Source organism: Lissotriton vulgaris, chromosome 4_1 (assembly GCF_964263255.1).
Source record: "Lissotriton vulgaris chromosome 4_1, aLisVul1.2, whole genome shotgun sequence".
Classification (NCBI taxonomy): Eukaryota; Metazoa; Chordata; class Amphibia; order Caudata; family Salamandridae; genus Lissotriton; species Lissotriton vulgaris.
Genome location: NC_141691.1, coordinates 408,288,803 through 408,305,698, shown reverse-complemented (window position 1 = coordinate 408,305,698; position 16,896 = coordinate 408,288,803). Strand labels below are relative to the sequence as shown.

The 16,896-nt window shown below is 48.1% G+C and overlaps 1 protein-coding gene across 1 annotated transcript in view; it reads left to right on the top strand.

The window, feature by feature from the left end:
- The window catches only part of LOC147718812 (xaa-Pro aminopeptidase 2-like), a 398,012-nt gene that overhangs the window by 306,402 nt on the left and 74,714 nt on the right, over positions 1–16,896 (top strand). Inside the window, exon 18 of the mRNA XM_086966784.1 lies at positions 6,704–6,763. Coding sequence (XP_086822910.1) covers positions 6,704–6,763 — 60 coding nt within the window. The remainder of the gene's footprint in view (positions 1–6,703; positions 6,764–16,896) is intronic.

The following is a 16,896-nucleotide window of genomic DNA, read 5'->3' as shown; positions in this document are numbered from 1 at the left end:
ATGGCGGGCAAGCTCGATTGAGGAGAAAAATACCATAAAAAGAATCTTCAAATATTTAAAGATGCAAAATTCCAGACTTCCAGTAACCTCGCAATCAGGTTGGACAGAACAGCATTCCAAATTAGAGAAAAAACGGTAAGTAAAACATCAGAGGAAGGCCACTGATGTAAACATGAGGGCACACCGAGCAAAAAGAGGCATGGGGATGACTGCAAGCATTAAAAAACGCAAAGTTGAATGCAATACTGTGGAATAAATTGAGAAATGTCAGCAGAAACCCCAGCTCTGAAAAAGTGCCACTGCGCCTGAGGTAAATAGCACAAGTGATGCCACACAGGAAACAAAATGGTGGCCGCTCGTGAAATCCAGTGAGCAGAGCCTCAAAGTGGTGGAATACAAGGTTCCTGTCGTTTTTAGAGACAGCAGCGCATCTTCTCACGTTCCCAGTACATTCCGACGCAATTTGCCATGTTCAGGAATGATCACGTTGCCGATAGGGATCCCAAAGTCGTCCCGGCAATCGCTGTCGTGCCGGAGCTCAAGCGCCGACCGCCATCTCGTAGCGGCGCGCCAGCCACGCCCCCACTTAAAAAGAGTATTTGATCTGTATGGTGTCAGGGGGAGCAACCAAGAATTTGAGTATATTAAAAAGGAAGTTATGCATGCAAAACCCTTGAAACCGTTTGATACTCAGGACAAAGCATCATTATGTCCTAAGCCAGTCAGATGGGTCACGATTCTGTATTACTGCAATGCAGGGATGGCAAGGATAAAGTTGTAGCTTTTGCTTCTAGGACCTTGAAGGGAGCAGAGTCATCATATTCAGTTATTGAGAGACAGGCATTAGCGTGTTCGCGGGGTAATACACATTTTAAAATGGATTTGTGGGGCACACGTTTCACTGTGAGAGTTGACCATAAACCTCTGATTCAACTTTTTTCTACCAAAGGCATGGAATGTGTCAACCAAGAATTGCTAAGTGGCAATACAGACTTCAGTAATATGATTATCACGTGGAGTACGTACATGGAGCTAAAAATGTGCTGGCGGATTGCATTTCTTGCATTCATAGTTCTAATCAGCTGGGCAATGATAAAGATATGGATGAAGTCGGAGTGGAAGCAGCATTGGTGTGTGTGATTTAACAACATTGTCATGGGGCTATATTTGAGAGTGAATGGGTCGCAGCATGTGAATTGGATGAGCAATTGAAGGCAGCAAGGGAGGGCATTCTTCTAGGTTGTTCACAATGGAGATCTGATGGGGTGAAAAGTGATGTGTATAAGCACGTGTTTGAAGAATTGTCCAATGGTCTCTTGTTTCGGGTCAAAAGTGCTAGTGGTGTCGGATGGAATGAGAAGAAAGGTAATGGCATTAGCTCATGAGGGACACATAGGCATGCGAGCAATGAAAAGAATGATACAGGAAAACGTTTGGTGGCCTGAGTTGGACAGGTGTGTGGGGCATTATGTAAGGGATTGCATTAATTGCGCTAGCAGTGATGAATCCCAGGTTACTGTTCCTAGCCCTGTGGAAATTATAGAGGTACCATCTAAGGCTTGGAGCAAATTGGCCATTGATATTATTGGTCCCATTGTTTTGACAGATGAAGTGTTGGAGTATGGAATTGTAGTGAAGGATTTTTTCAGCCTTTACACGGAGGCCAAATTTGTGAAATCTCCTAATACTTCTAAGATCATTGAGTTTCTATATTCCCTTTTTGATAAGAAAGGTATAACTGAGGAGATTTTGTTGGACAATGGTTGTCACCCCTGACCTGCCTTTAGGCCAGGCAAGACTCCTCATGCCGGGCGGACCCTCCATTCTGCCCTTGTGCCCCTGACCTTGCTGCCTCGCTGCCGCTGCTGCCGCTGCTGTTGTGGTAGGAGCATCCTGCATACTCTGCTCTTGCTCTGTGTTTCGTTTTTTACATATCGAAATTCGTTTAGAATTGTGATTGTATTTGTATTGTGCCCTTTTGTGCCCCATTTTCGTTTCAGCCACTGTTCCTGCTGCCTGTTTTCCCTTCCGGCTCTTGCCGGTTCTCCGTCTCTGCCGCTGCATCCCCTGCGGCCCCGCCCCCCTCGCGCTCTCATTTGTCCACCCCCTCCCTCCCTCCAACTGCTCCTCCCTCCCACCTCCCCTTCTTAATGGTGTCCACTGCACAACTGCACCAGAGGCAAGACTGTCTGCGCCCGTCCGCACCTGGACCTCACCCAGCGCCAGTCCCCCTGGCTCTCACCGCCCGACTCCCATAGGCAACACTACTCCTCCTCTACACTCCACGCCCTCAAACCAGGTCAACAACTTGCCTGCACCCAAGCCAGCCCCATGCACACACGGACCCTTCACATGTCATGCATGACATTTCTCCTGCACCCTCACAAACACCAACCACACCAACACACCCCACACCTACCATAACACGCACCGCAGCAACTACACTAACACACTCCACAACAACACCACTGCACCCCACAACAACATCAACACGTGCCACGAAGACAACAGCCCCTGCAACCACCTTAATTGCATACTGCTAAACACCCGCTGCGTACACAAGCACGCCATCGAGCTCTGGGACCTGATCACAACACACTCCCCCGACATCACCTTCCTTACAGAAACCTGGATGAACGCATCATACGAACCCAACATAGCCATAGCCATCCCAGAAGGCTACAAAATCTCTCGTAGGGATCGACTAAACAAACCAGGAGGGGTATCGCCATCATACATAAAAGCACCATCAAGGTCACCACCAACACCAACAGCACCCTGGATAGCGCACTTCCTAATTCACGTAAACACCAACACAACCCTCAGAGGAACCCTCATTTACAGACCACCTGGACCTCGCCCCCCCTTCTGTGATGCCATCACTGACACCATAAGCCCCCATGCCCTCACCTCCATAGACTACATCCTCCTTGGTGACATCAACTTCCACGTAGAAAAACCCACGACCACAACTCCACCACCCTGCTAGACAACCTCACGAACCTAGGACTCAAACAACTGGTCAACTCACCCATACACTCAGCAGGATACACGCTAGATGCAATCTTCACCGCCATCAACCACATAACATTTACACACACCACCGAACTCCACTGGACTGACCACCACTGCGTCCACTTCTCCTTCACGAAACCCCCCACCCACTACCGACAGCACACCACATCATATCGTAAGTGGGAGAAGGCCCCCACAGAACACCTGCTCGCCAAACCCTCACAAACCCCCCACCAATGACCCCAACGTCGCCGCTCACAGCCTCACACAATGGATCACAACCTGCGCAGACTCCCTCGCCCCTCTGAAAAGCAACAACACCACCCGCAACATCAAGACCGCACCCTGGTTCACCACTGAACTCCAAGCTTCCATGCGTGAATCCCGCACGATGGAGAAAGCATGGCGACAAGAACCCTCCACATCAAACTTCTCCACACTCAAAACCACCATACGCAAACACCACCAACTAATCAGAACCACCAAAAGAGCGTACTACAAAGAAAGCATAGATAGTAACTCACATAACAGCAAGGAACTCTTTACTATCATCAAAGAGCTCACCAAACCCAAAAGTCCTGCAACACCGACCCCACCCACACACAAAACCCTTGCAACTCCCTCTCCATCCACTTCCACCACAAAATCCTAGACATACACAACAGCTTCACACCACCGGCAACCACTCTCACCCCCATCGACATGATCTATGACACAACACCCCCCCACTCCAACCAACTGCACACCTGGGCCCCTAACAACGACGAAGAAACCGAAACAACCATGAACTCCATCCACTCGGGATCCCCCACGGACCCCAGACCCATCACTTTTTCAACAGGGCCAGTCCAATCATCGCTCCCCAGCTCCGCTCCGTTATCAACAGCTCCTTCGACACCGCCACCTGCCCAGACTCCTGGAAACACGCCGAAGTAAACGCACTCCTCAAAAAACCCAAAGCCGACCCGCATGACATCACAAACTACTGCCCCATTTCTCTACTCCCTTTCCCTGCCAAGGTCGCTGAGAAGCTAGTAAATGCCTGCCTGTCTCACTTCATCGAGGAAAATAATGCACTCGACAACTCCCAGTCTGGATTCCTCAAGAACCACAGCACTGAGACCACCCGCACTGATGACATCAGAACCAGAGTTGAAAAGGGCGAGACCGTCGCACTCATCCTCCTGGACCTCTCCGCAGCCTTCAACACTGTCTGCCACCAAATTCTCCGAACACGCCTCTTCAACGCAGGTATCCGACACAAGGCCCTGGACTGGCTCACCTCCTTCCTCTCCGAAAGATCCCAGAAAGTTTGCCTCCCTCCGTTTCAGTCCCCAGCAACCAAGCTCATCTGCGGGGTCCCCCAAGGATCCCCTCTCAGCTCCACCTTCTTCAACATTTACATGGCCCCACTCGCCAACATCCTCCGCCCACACGGAATCACCATCATATCCTACGCAGACGACACCCAGCTCGTCATCTCCCTCACCAGGAACCCCACCACCACCAAGACAAACCTTCACGCCGGACTCCTCGCCACCGCCAACTGGATGACAGCAAGTCACCTCAAACTCAACTCCAACAAAACCGAAATCATCATCTTCGGACCCAGCAGGACAGTATGGGACGACTCCTGGTGGCCCACCGTCCTAGGAACAACCCCATCATCATCCACCCACGTACTCCATCTCGGCATCATCCTAGACTCCTCTCTCTCCATGACCCAGCAAATCAACTCTATAACTTCCTCATGTTTCAACACCCTCCGCATGCTGCATAAGACCTTCAAATCGTTACCCGTAGAAACCAGGAAAACCGTCACCCACGATTCATCAGGAGCAGACTAGACTACCGAAACCCCCTGTACGCTGGTACCACAGTCAAGCTCCAACAGAAACTCCAGCGGATCCAGAACGCAGCCGCCTGGCTCATCCTCAACCTCCCACGCCATGAACACATCTCCGCCCACCTCAGACTCCTTAACTGGCTACCCATCAGCAAAAGGCTCTCCTTCAAAATCCTCATCCACACCCACAAATCCCTCCACAACACTGGGCCAGTCTACCTCAACAAAAGAGTGAACTTCCACACACTCACTCGTCTCCTCCGTTCGGCTGACCTCGCCCTCGCCTCAGTCCCCCGCATCCGTCGCACCACCTCCGGAGGGAGATCCTTCTCCTACCTTGCCTCCAAGACCTGGAACTCCCTCCCCACCAAACTACGCAAGACCCAGGACCTCCTGACCTTCAAAAAACTCTTCAAGACATGGCTTTTTGAACAGTAACTCATCACATCCCCCGCAACCCCCCTCCCCAGCCCTCAGCGCCTTGAGACCCTTCCGGGTGAGTAGTGCGCTAAATAAATTTGTTGATTGATTGATTTATTGATTGATTGATTGAGTTTACATCTTCACAATTCTCTGAGTTTTTAGGTTTTTGGGGAATCAGGCATACCAGAACTTATTAACACCACCCCAGGTCAAACGGTCTAGTTAAAAGGTTCAATAGAGTCTGCAAGGACAATATTCAGTTATCTAGAGTGAATAGTTTGAATTGTAAGATGAAGTTAAGGAAGTTCACACCACTCCCAACTCAGAGACAGGTATATCACCTTTTGGATTGTTGAGAGGCAGAGTTCCAGCATGCAAAATGATGAGACAGTAGATGGAAGAGTTTTCCATTTCCAAAGATAAGTTGGCCGACGTTGGTAGAAGGAGAAAACTAGCTCAGGACAAATAAGTCAGGAACTACAAACGTATGCCAAGTGTGACTGTTGGGGATTTGGTGAGAATTAAAATTCCCAGAGTCATACCCAGAGGTGTGCCTAAATTCTCTGCACCAAAGAAAGTGGTGGTAGTAGGGAAGGGTGTTGTGAAATTGGCAGATGGCAAGTGGTGAATTAAAGACAAGCTTGCCATAGCTCATGATGTTGGCAGGGAAAGGTTTGGAAGTGGTAGTTGGATGTCTGTTCAGAGTAATGATGAGAGGTGTTGCAGGGCTGCTGAAGGGGGGTGCCTAGGAGAGTGCTCAACAGGAGAAGGAATCCTCCTAAACTATTGTAGGATTTTATTCTGGATTGATTCTATAATGTGTTTTCACCCTGGCTGTACTTAAGGTAGAAATATGTGTATTGTATTATGTTGCTACCTTATTTCTGTATTTAAATCTGCTTAAATGTTGGAATGTGGGGTTTGAAGAAGGGCGGTATAAGGCAGGAGGGTTAGCTGGGGCTGTGTGTTGTCTGGTTGTCAGCTGTATATTCAATGAAAAAAAGAAAGTACTTTGTTGTGCGTCCTTTTACAGTCTTTGCACTTCAGGAGTGAAAACCACTCATCTACCTACTCCACCAGCCCCATGTATATAGGAAAAGTAAAATGGTAATAACAATAGTTATTAGTATTTTATATTCCCTTTTTTCAGTGGGTTGACACTCCTCCACCTTAGCAGAAGTACTACCACTAAGGCTAGTCCTAATGTGGCAAGTGTAGCGTAATTGAGCTGCCTGACTCTAGGAGTGTTAGCCCTTATTATTTGAGTTCTTATTTTCCATTGGCCTCTTCTGCTCCTTCTTCCAGTGTGAAACTTTCAAGGTCTTCTATGGCCTACCATATCTGGTAAAATGACAATGCATTACAATTGCAAAAAAAGATTATAAAATTGCTTCATTTAATTGTTATATTTCTTTACAGGGCCAGTGGGCTTTCGGGCAAACAATATTCCAATGACTAAAGGAATGTTCACCTCTATAGGTATGTTTTTACTTCAGCCCTTATGCTTAATGGATTCACTGATTAAAGAGAGCAGCGATTGAGCTGTAGCTCTTATGAAACCTACTAGTGTTCTGGAGAGATTTATGAACATTAAGAGTATCTGGGAATGGCTGATAGAATGCTACACCTTCGCTGAGTCATGTAGCTGTGTTATGCATACTGTCCAGGCCATAGCTAAGAAAATAAACAGGTTTTACCGTAAACTTTCCATTAAACAGTCAATGAACAACTGATGGCCCAGCTCAATGGAAAACAATAAAGGCCTTTGACACACCTATATATACACAGGGTGAGAGGTAGATGTAGGAAGCCATGAAGAGAGGTTTAGATAGAAAAAGAGAATAGACAGAGGTCAAAGAGAGGGAATATTTGCTTGCCCAGGAGGCCTCATTGAAGGAGGGGGCCTTGGGCAATTCCACACTTTGCACCTGCCTTAAAATGTTTCAGGTGTCGCGCTTGGATTTTTCACAGTCCATTTGAGTTGAGTGATGTATATTGATGGCAGTACTCACCACTGAGGTTTCTGTCTGCTGTGCAACATAGATTAACATTGCTATTTTATATTTCTGTGGTTTAAATGGTTTTCTTCTCTTTTGTATAATTGTACTCATTAATTCGTTCTCTTTATAGCTACCTTTGTTGGGAGTGTAATTTTTACTGAGATGTGCTTTGTTGATTGTTGTTGCTCATGTACTACTTGTATTTCTCTCAGGAAACCTTGTGGCTTGAGCCAAGCTATTCCTCACATAAATAGTTTACCTTTTCTGATTGAAATTGTTTTGACTTTCTGGGAGTTTAGTCACACCTTCCTAGGAAGTGGGATCTGACCCACTCAATCTCCCCAGAGTTTATTGTGTTTGGACCTCTGGTATTTGGGCCTCTGCACGGAGTGAATCTCACTGGTTGATTCTCGCCCACCCTAAACTTCTGGTAAAGTGAATCTGAGTGAAAACTGTCAGTGCCTGCCTTTTAAAATATGTCTCACTGCTGTGCAGTATGGGAAAGAAGCTCTGTGCTGGTTACACAAGAACATGTGTGCACACGTGCAGATTGATTGAGGAGGGCTACTGTGTGTACCAGAAGGGACTGTGAGTAAAATAGTTATGTCCCCTGCAGGCCTCAGGATTTAATTGGGCATTCCATAAAACATAGCCCACTTTTCTTTTTGCCAGACATGTAAGTCTGTAATCTCTGTATTTGCACCTTGGGAGGAGAACTGTGCAGACTTTTTATATTGGATTGGCTCAGAAAATACATGATCAGCATGACTTTTCCTAAATTTGAAAAGGACTTGCATGCAAATAAAATATTAATCTAGTCATATGTGCATTTACTCATGTCTTTTTATTTTTGCAATTTTTCTCTCAGCCATCCCTAATGAATTCTATGATTTGAACTACCAGGGCTGTGCAAAGTTAATTACTCTGTTAGCCCGCTGGTAGTTCAAGCAGCTCCTGGACAATGAACCCTTCCTGCAAGAAGAAGTGGGGAGGAATCTGTATAAGGTGATTAACTGTCAGGATTTAAGCCAAGAACTGAGTTAAGAAGGGGTCACAGAGTAATTTACTCAATGCAAGATCTACTAGGGGTTGCCATAAACGGAATTATTGCTGCATTACTCCCCTTCTAAATCATGGAATCACCCAATTTGGACAGGAAAGGAAGGACTGGAGACAGTGGAAGACTGGGCAATGGCATATGGTAACTGCTAGACAGCTAACCACCTTGGGTATGGCAACTTTCTAGCTTGGGATTCCACTTCTGGGTTCTACTGTCACTCCCCTCCTGCCTGGTGTTTCCACACGATTTTGTGTCCCAGCACTTTTGATTTTACCCTCCCTCCCGGTTCCCCTTTTTAGGCCGAGCATTCGAGACCTCCTGTATATACTTTAGTATATACCTATATGTATATGTACTTTATGGGCTCTGGAGATCAGCCATGGGACTTGTCTGCTTCCTCTTATGTACTTTTTTTCTGTTCAACTGCCCTTATTTAACTTTCTTGGTAGAAAACGACCAGTAGAGGTCAGTAAAAGACCAGAATTGCTTTCTGCTTGTTCAACTGCCTCTATTTAACTTTCTTGATAGAAAACGACCAGCAGAGGTCAGTAAAATACCAAAATCACTTTAGTATTCTCTAGATTCCAGTCCATAGAAATTGTCTCCCACGAGCACCCGTAGACAATATTTTTTTTTCAAATCTTGTAATTTTAGTGATATGATCACAGAAGGCCCTGATTTTATATTAAAAACAGAGCTTTGGACTATGCCATTTCCAGCTGAAAGGCAATATTTCTCTCCATGTGTTCCCATACCTGGCATGTCACACAGTTTGGTACTTACTTTCCCTCCATTTTAAAGAACAGTAGATGTTTCAGCACCAAGGCTAATGTGTTGCATAGCTAAATACATATAAGGTCCTAAAGGCGAGACTGATTGCATTGCAAATGCTTGTTCAGCTTAGACTCTAATTTTGTGCTTCCAGGGTTTTGTCCTTTTAGTTTATATGTTGTGTAAAAAATGAGGTTATTATTTGAGCGGGCAACTACCCACCTCAAGTAATAATCACAATCCATGTCAGGGTGAACCCCGAAAGTCACTGCAGAGTCTGGCTGCTGAAGAATATGACCACTGGATCCCGGAGCTCTGTTGCACTGGGAGGCCCGGGAGAGAACAACGCTGGCATCCAGCAGTCTCTGGCTGCATTCTCTCTGAGGATGCACATGACCCAGCAGAGAAGCAGGGGGAGTGGTCCAGAATCTGTACCCAAAACCCTGCAGATATGTACAGGGGTGGAGTCTAATAGTCTAGTCACAAGGGGCCCGACCTGTCCTGAAGCCGGCAGCCCCCGTGTGACCGCATGGAGTGGTGAATTGGTGTGGCATACCTCCCACCGCCCATATGCGGTCATTCCAATGGGGCTGAGGGCATCCACAGCCAGCCTTGCTCACTCCCCACCACACAGGACATTCTCTGTGCAAGCAGGCCTGCAGTTCCCCTGCTCGGGTGTGGGCTGCTCGAGAGCTGCAGTGAGTGACCTACCAATATCCATTCACTGAGGGGCCAGACCAGAAGCAAGCAGAACCCTGCATTATTGCTCGGAGCAGTGAATCAGAGCAGCACTATTGACCCCCCTTGCCTCCCCCCCCCCGCTGTCCCTGCGGAGCTGGGGGCATCAATGGCCAGCCACGCCCCACCATCCCATCAAATAAGCAAGTCTCTCTGCGGGCAGGCAGTCCCCCAGCAGTAGTGGCTTGGGTCGCTCAAGAGCCTCAGTGTGCGGCCTAACTGAATCCACGCAATGAGCAGAGATGTCAACAGAGCATGGCAGTGGCCTCGCCATCTGGGAGGGGTTGGGGCATACACAGGCCATTGCGCCCTGCTTCCCTCAAGTTGGTGCCTATGTACTGGAACGCCCCCGGTAATGCTGGCCCTATATGTTCACCATCACGCAGCCCACTTAGCCCTGGAGTCTGTGGGACAACATGGCAACTTGGATGCATGAGACACCTCTATGGGGGAGCACACCTTTTTATGCCTTATCCAGCCCCCAAACTGTTAGGTGCAGAGCCTGAGGGTGATAGACCTTGAACATTGAGCACTGGGAGCTGCCACCACCACTCCATCCCCTACAGCCCTCTGCCACGAGCGCTATGGGAATCCAGCGTGCGACACAACCCTGCAGGGAGTGCTTTGGAGCACTTTAAGTAGGCCCTTGTCTTTGCTTACTGCCTCCATCCAGCCTGCTGAACCTGCAAGCACCTATGAGTTTCTCAGGTCCCACACCCTCACTCCTGGCCTGCCCCACTATCCTAAGGAGTCATGCACACTGACCAGAAACAGCCTCTACATCAACGCTAGCTACACCCACAAAGGAAGTCGCTTAGTGGTTCGGCAATTGAGACCAGGTCCACCAGAGACACCCTGTTATCACCTATTGCCCAGCCGCAGCCCTAGCCATGGCTTGGGTTGTAGATTCCTGAGACCTATCCTTCCCCACCTGAGGGCATCTCTGATGTCGGGGGGGGGGGACAAAACATAAACATATCCAGCCAGCTATCTCCACTCCACCAACCACGTACAGCCCTGGCTCACTGGGGCCCCCTCTAAGGCTGGCTCGCCTTACGCAGTAAGGGCTATTCCTTCCCCTCCTATTGGGTGCCATGATCTACCCTTGCCCATCTTCTTCCCTGATACCAGCTTTCCATTCAACAGACCCACGCCTGGATCAGAATATACACGCTGTCTGGCCAGGGTTCTACCCAGTCCACAATTGCATCCAGGAAGCCAACGAGACAGCAGCTTATCACAGTGCTGGTCTCCCCAGCCAAATCTTCATCCCACTATTGGGTCCCTCGGAGTCCACAATGTACTTGATCCTCAAGGAGAAATGGCAGTAGGGCATAGGCTCAAGCCTATGGACATGAAGATGACCGACCTAACAATCGAAACAAAACCGATCCATGCTGAGATCTCTGGCTTCCACCACAAGATGGAGGCTTTGGACCACCATCTGTCCTCCCTAGAATCCAGAGTAGAGCTCCTTCCAGACAGGGACTAGGAGTGTCATGCCTTGCACAAAAAAGTTTTCAGACCTCAGGGGCATGCAGGGAAACGATTCGACAAAGGTAAAGTGAGACGAAATTTGTGCTCTTTGTGAATACCAAAAGTCGTAAAGTGAGATTTTTGTCTCACATTACCTTTGTGAACCGGACCCAACATTTGCTTCTTTGTGGTTCCGGAGAAGACAAAGGCACTGATGTCAGAGCCTTTTTCCACAACTTCCGACCCGCCTTCCTTGGAATCACCTTCTCACCCCCATTGCAAAGGGCGCACAGAATACGGCTGAGATGACCCCTGGTCTCACTGGGCATGAGGCCCATTATAGCCTGCTTTGTCTGGCAAGCACAGCAGATCCTAACAGCGGCAAGGGAGCATGGGCCAGAGGACTTTAAAGGTCACAAAATTGAAATAGCAGCAGACTTTTCCAGGGAGACAAATGACCGGCAGAGGGTTTTCCTCTCCCTCCAGCCACATCTTTGCAAATGGGACATCAGTTTTGGCCTCTTTGAGCTGGCACATATGTGGATTACTATAACGGCAAATCCAAAAACTTCTATGACCCAGAGGTGCAACAGATCTTTCTAGATAGACTGTGGGATGGGGCCATGGATACTACCGCATGCCCCCAGACTTTTCCTCAGTGGTAGAGGATCCACCCACTGTGCGGAATATGGACATGCAGCATCGAGGGCCCCAGCAACAAGACAAGACACTGTATGCAGAGTGGCAGGGCAAAGGCGCTGGAAGCATTGGCGGAGCACACACAGGACAGGGGGCACCATAAATCCCACTCCCCACTGTAGTCAAGGTCCCCTGCAGACTGGTGAACACTGTACCAGCTGATGCGCATTGGACTTTCAGTACCTTCCAGCCTGTAGGTATAGACTGCATGTTGGTTTTGCTGGATAACTGCTTGAGGTTGTATTATTACTTGTTTGATGATAGGGTTTGCACACCTGTAGTACTGGCTTCCCCCTCCCCCTGCCAAGCACCCACTGCTCCATGGTTGTATGCACCACAGAGGTCCCTTCCTACCACCCCCACTGAGACACCAGCTCGCCTGGCGCTGAGACATAGTGCACCACATCCTCCACCGCCTTTTCATTAATTTCACTGGCATTGGGGCGTGGGGTCGATTGCAAATTCTCCTACCACCTCCTCCTCCTAACACAGTTACCATGTCCCCCCATTGTGATATGCTGCTCTCCCACCAACACCTTGTTGCTGCCCAGCCAGTGACCAGCGCCCAAGCCCCCAATCACCTGGCTCCACCCTGAGTTTGTGAAAGGAATGTGCTTAACCTCCCTCTCCTCTCCTCCCTCCTTTCCCCAACCCCGGTAAACCCCCTCTTCCTCTGTTGGTCAGACCACCCCGCTCCGACGATCACCAGCTGTCACCCTCCCGGTGTCTCCTTTACAATCCTACCAGATTGCTCACCTCCCTCATCTTCTTCCCCATACTCTGTGCCCTAGGGCCTCACTGACACGGCGGCTCCTCAGGTATAGACCAGCTGATTATAGTTTCTAGGGAACATTGCCTTGCGATTTTGCATGGGTAAAAAATTTTTCTTAATTTTTGTGCTTATTAGTGATTTTTCATTCATCTCCCTACCTCTCCCTGGTTGCTTCTTCTTTCCCCTGCTTTTCAAAAGTGATACTTTTGCCCTGTTCACCCCCATTTTGCGCTGATTGATACTAGTGGTAACTGGCTCTGACTGTGCCTTGGGCTCTGCTGACAGGACCAGGCCAGTGCTATGTTTAAAACACAACACAGGTATAGTGTACACTATGTATTAAGGTAAACTTTCAATTGGCCTGACAGACCATATATGTCCCTAGTAGGTAATAGGGCAAGGGGGATTGAAACTACCTATACAAACCTAGTATATAATAGAGCATGGAAATTTAGAGGCCCGTCGCTTTGCTGCACTTGCATGCGTGCACTGCTGAGTGCCTGAAGTCATTTTAAAGGCAGCCCTCCTCTGCCTGCTTTTTAAAGTTAATTCACTGCAAACTCGACTTTGATGTTATGGACACTTTAGAAGTGATAATCTATATATTCTTTACATATTAGGTACTCCCTAGGTGTCCCATGTGTGAGGGGTCATGTAACTATAAGCAGGGTCCTTATAAAGGTTTTTTTATAAACCCTGGTGAGGGAAATCTGCCCATTTTATGTTTTCCCCATTGTAGATATTTAGCCATAGACTACCACTGCAATATTTTATGCATGCATAATTATTGCTAGAAAGGGAATACATATCATTTAAACACTCAGAAAAAAGGAATTGATAAATGTAATGTAATGTAATGTAATGTAATGTAAAATAGCATTTGTACCGCGCTGCAGTCACTCCAGGGAGCATCAAGGCGCCAGATACTGATTCAGAGATGAAGGAAACAGGTAGGGAGTGGATGGAAACTCACCCAACTGTTACACTAGTGCTCTAACGCAGGAGTCCTGTAGCTTGAAAATCCAGGTTTTCAGTCCCTTTCTGAAGTCTTTTTCCTTGTCTAGGGCACGAAGGGCGGGGGGAAGGGTGTTCCACGCTTTTGCTCCGAGTACTGGTAGGGATTTACCACCTCTCGTGCTGAGCCTGAACCTAGGTACTGACAGGAGATTAGAGCTAGATGAACGGAGATTGCGAGAGGGATGGTATCTAGCGAATCTCTGCTGTAGGTAGCTGTAACAGATTGCCCATGTTGAATTTATCACAACTTGTACAGAGAAGAAGTTATAAGATGTTTTTGTCTGTAAGCCAAACTCCAGCTTTCTTGCAGTCTTCCCTGATTGGTCAGTGTTAACAGGATTAGCCAGGCTGCCTTGATTATGTGATAAGTGGCTATCCAGGGGCGAAGCTATCAACTGGAGAGAGCTCTACAGCTACACTGGAATGCCAAAGCAAGGGGTGAGTTCATAAAGTATGAGGCTTAAAAGGAGGACAGGACAGGCAGGGAAAGCCAGGCCTTTCCACCCCTGTGCCCCAGCCAGATATCAGGCTTAAGGAAGGAATTTACAGAGGTTAGGGTGTAGGAGAGCTATGGAAAATGGTTTAGTTGGCTCTTACTGCTCTGCTGAAATTTCAGCCATCGTGGATTTTGGAAGAATAGTGCTCTCTGGAACAAGAGGATGCCACACTTTGGAGGAAGTAATTATGCGCCTGGGTTGCACCCTGCATCCTATTGGTCAGAGTGCCTCCATCCTGATACCCAGAAGCTGAGAATAAATATGTGAGAGGTGCATAGCCTCTCAGTTCTGCTGCCTGAATCTACAAGGAAAAGAAGTACTGACCTACTGGTGTCTGAATTTGCACCCAAAGGCCTGCACTCTAAATGCCTGTGCCTGCTGCAAAATTTGACACTGCATCCATGGGGACAGTGCCTTGCTTCAAGAAGTATTAGGAAGTGGACTCCCTGTAGCTACAGGTTACCAAAGCCCACCTGCATCATCTCTACCAACAGTCCCTATCCTGGAGTGAATCCTGTGGTTTTATAAAGGATTTGGCCAGGTGCATTGTGAAAATTGTGATCCAGACCTTCCAGAGACCATCCAAGAGATATTCCAGACCTTTAGATTTGTGCTTTGGACACTTTCAACCTAAAAGGAGGATTTCAGGATCCATCTCCTGAAGTTTGGCTAGCCTTACACACGAGACGTCCCGTGCCACAAGCCCTCATCACCAGCCGACTGGACTACGGCAATGCCCTCTATGTAGGAATTCCCATACACCTTCTACAGAGACTTCAGGCCACACAGAATGCTGAGCCACACTCATCGTCAGCCTTCCCCAATGAACCCACATCACACCGCACTTAAAGAAACTTGTTTGACTCCCCATACAGAACGGTTGCCAGTTCAAGCTGCTGACCTACGCTCACAATACTCTGTACAAACAAGGACCCGCCTACATTAACCACCATCTGAACTTCCACTAACCATTGAGAAGACTATGTTCCGCCTACATTTAACTTGCCCATACTCCTTGCATCTACCGAAGCAGAAGTGGAGTATGCTCCTTCTCCCACATTGCAGCAATAAACCTGCAACAACCTCCCCACACTTCTCCAGGCAATCACCTCACTTCTGGTATTCCGAATGGCCTTTAGGACCTGACTGTTCAAATAAGCCTCCGGGGCCTGCAAGCGCCTGGACACTCTTTTGGGTGATTAGCAGTGCTTTACAAATCCTGATTGATTGATTGAATAATTGGAGAACTTTGTGGAAAAAGCTCCATAAGTTGACCAACCCGACTGCGAGAGTCAAGCAGGCCACCTTCAGCCATGACCCGGCCAGGATTTCAGGTGCATCCAGCTGAAAATCTCCAGAGCTCCTACTTTCAGGATTTGACTGGGAGCTCCCTGAAAATCAAGCCAGTGAACCCTCACTGAATCTGGCCTGGTGAAGAGCAGCAAGGGTAATCAGAAGAAAAAGCTCCAGAAAAGTTTCTAAGTGTGAAGGTAAAATGTAGTGTATCCGACCAAGGCTTCATCACGGTCAGCCTGAAACTTTGACTTTGTCCTGGTCAAGCGCGGCCAATTGTTCCAGAGTGGCACTATAGGTTTGTATGTAACAAGGACAAAGTCATAACAAAGGATTTTTAAATACACTATTGGATACACATGCACATATACTTGCAAAAAGATGACCTTGCACTCTGTCCTTAATATCATCTCTTGGAACGTCAACAGCCTAACACATTAAGTTAAGAGCAAAAAGGGGATAGCTTATCTCAACTCCAAGCACGTGGACATAGCCCTCCTCTAGGAGACACACCTCACTGCTGTTATTGCCCATCTCAGGCAGCAGATAGCTTGCCAGAGTCCCGGAAATGCAGAGTGGCTATTCTGATCCATAAGTCCCTGCCCCACATGGTTTTTAAAACCTGGGTCGACCCTGAGGGCCAATATGCGTTTGCCAAACTGAAGATTGGTGGGAAGGTGCTATGCGTAGGTTCAATGTATGCAACAATGGGCCTGAAGTACCCCTTCTTTCTCCAGCTCACCGCGCACTCTAGAAACTGAGGTACAGGCATTACGAACAAGGGGAGAAAACGGATAGGCTTTTGACGGCTCAGCTAAGACAAAAGGAGGTGGGGATGGCTATACTTACCATCACCACTGACTAGGGGAACCTGGTCACCAAACGCCAGGAAATCGCAGATGCGTTTGCTTCCTACTGAAGGGTCCTCAACTCCCCAGAAATAGCCCCAAGAGCAGCACAGGTAGCCACCTTCAGGGACAACGTCGGTTTGGCCAGCTTCACTGAGGAATGCAGGGAACTGCTCCAGGTGCGATAACCAAGGAGGATATTGTGCAGGCCATCTCAAACCTACCCTATCAGAAGGGACAAGGTGGTGGATCTCCTCCATTAGGCCTTCGCTGAGTCTGACCATTACTATCCGTCAGGGCACTGATATCGGTTCTCCCCAAGCCGGAGAAGCACTCCCTACTCTGCAGCAGCTCACGTCCAATCTTCCTGCTCAATGGGGATGGTAAAATACTGACCAGGATACTGGCAACCCCCCTCAAACAGGTTCTCCTCTCCCTTAT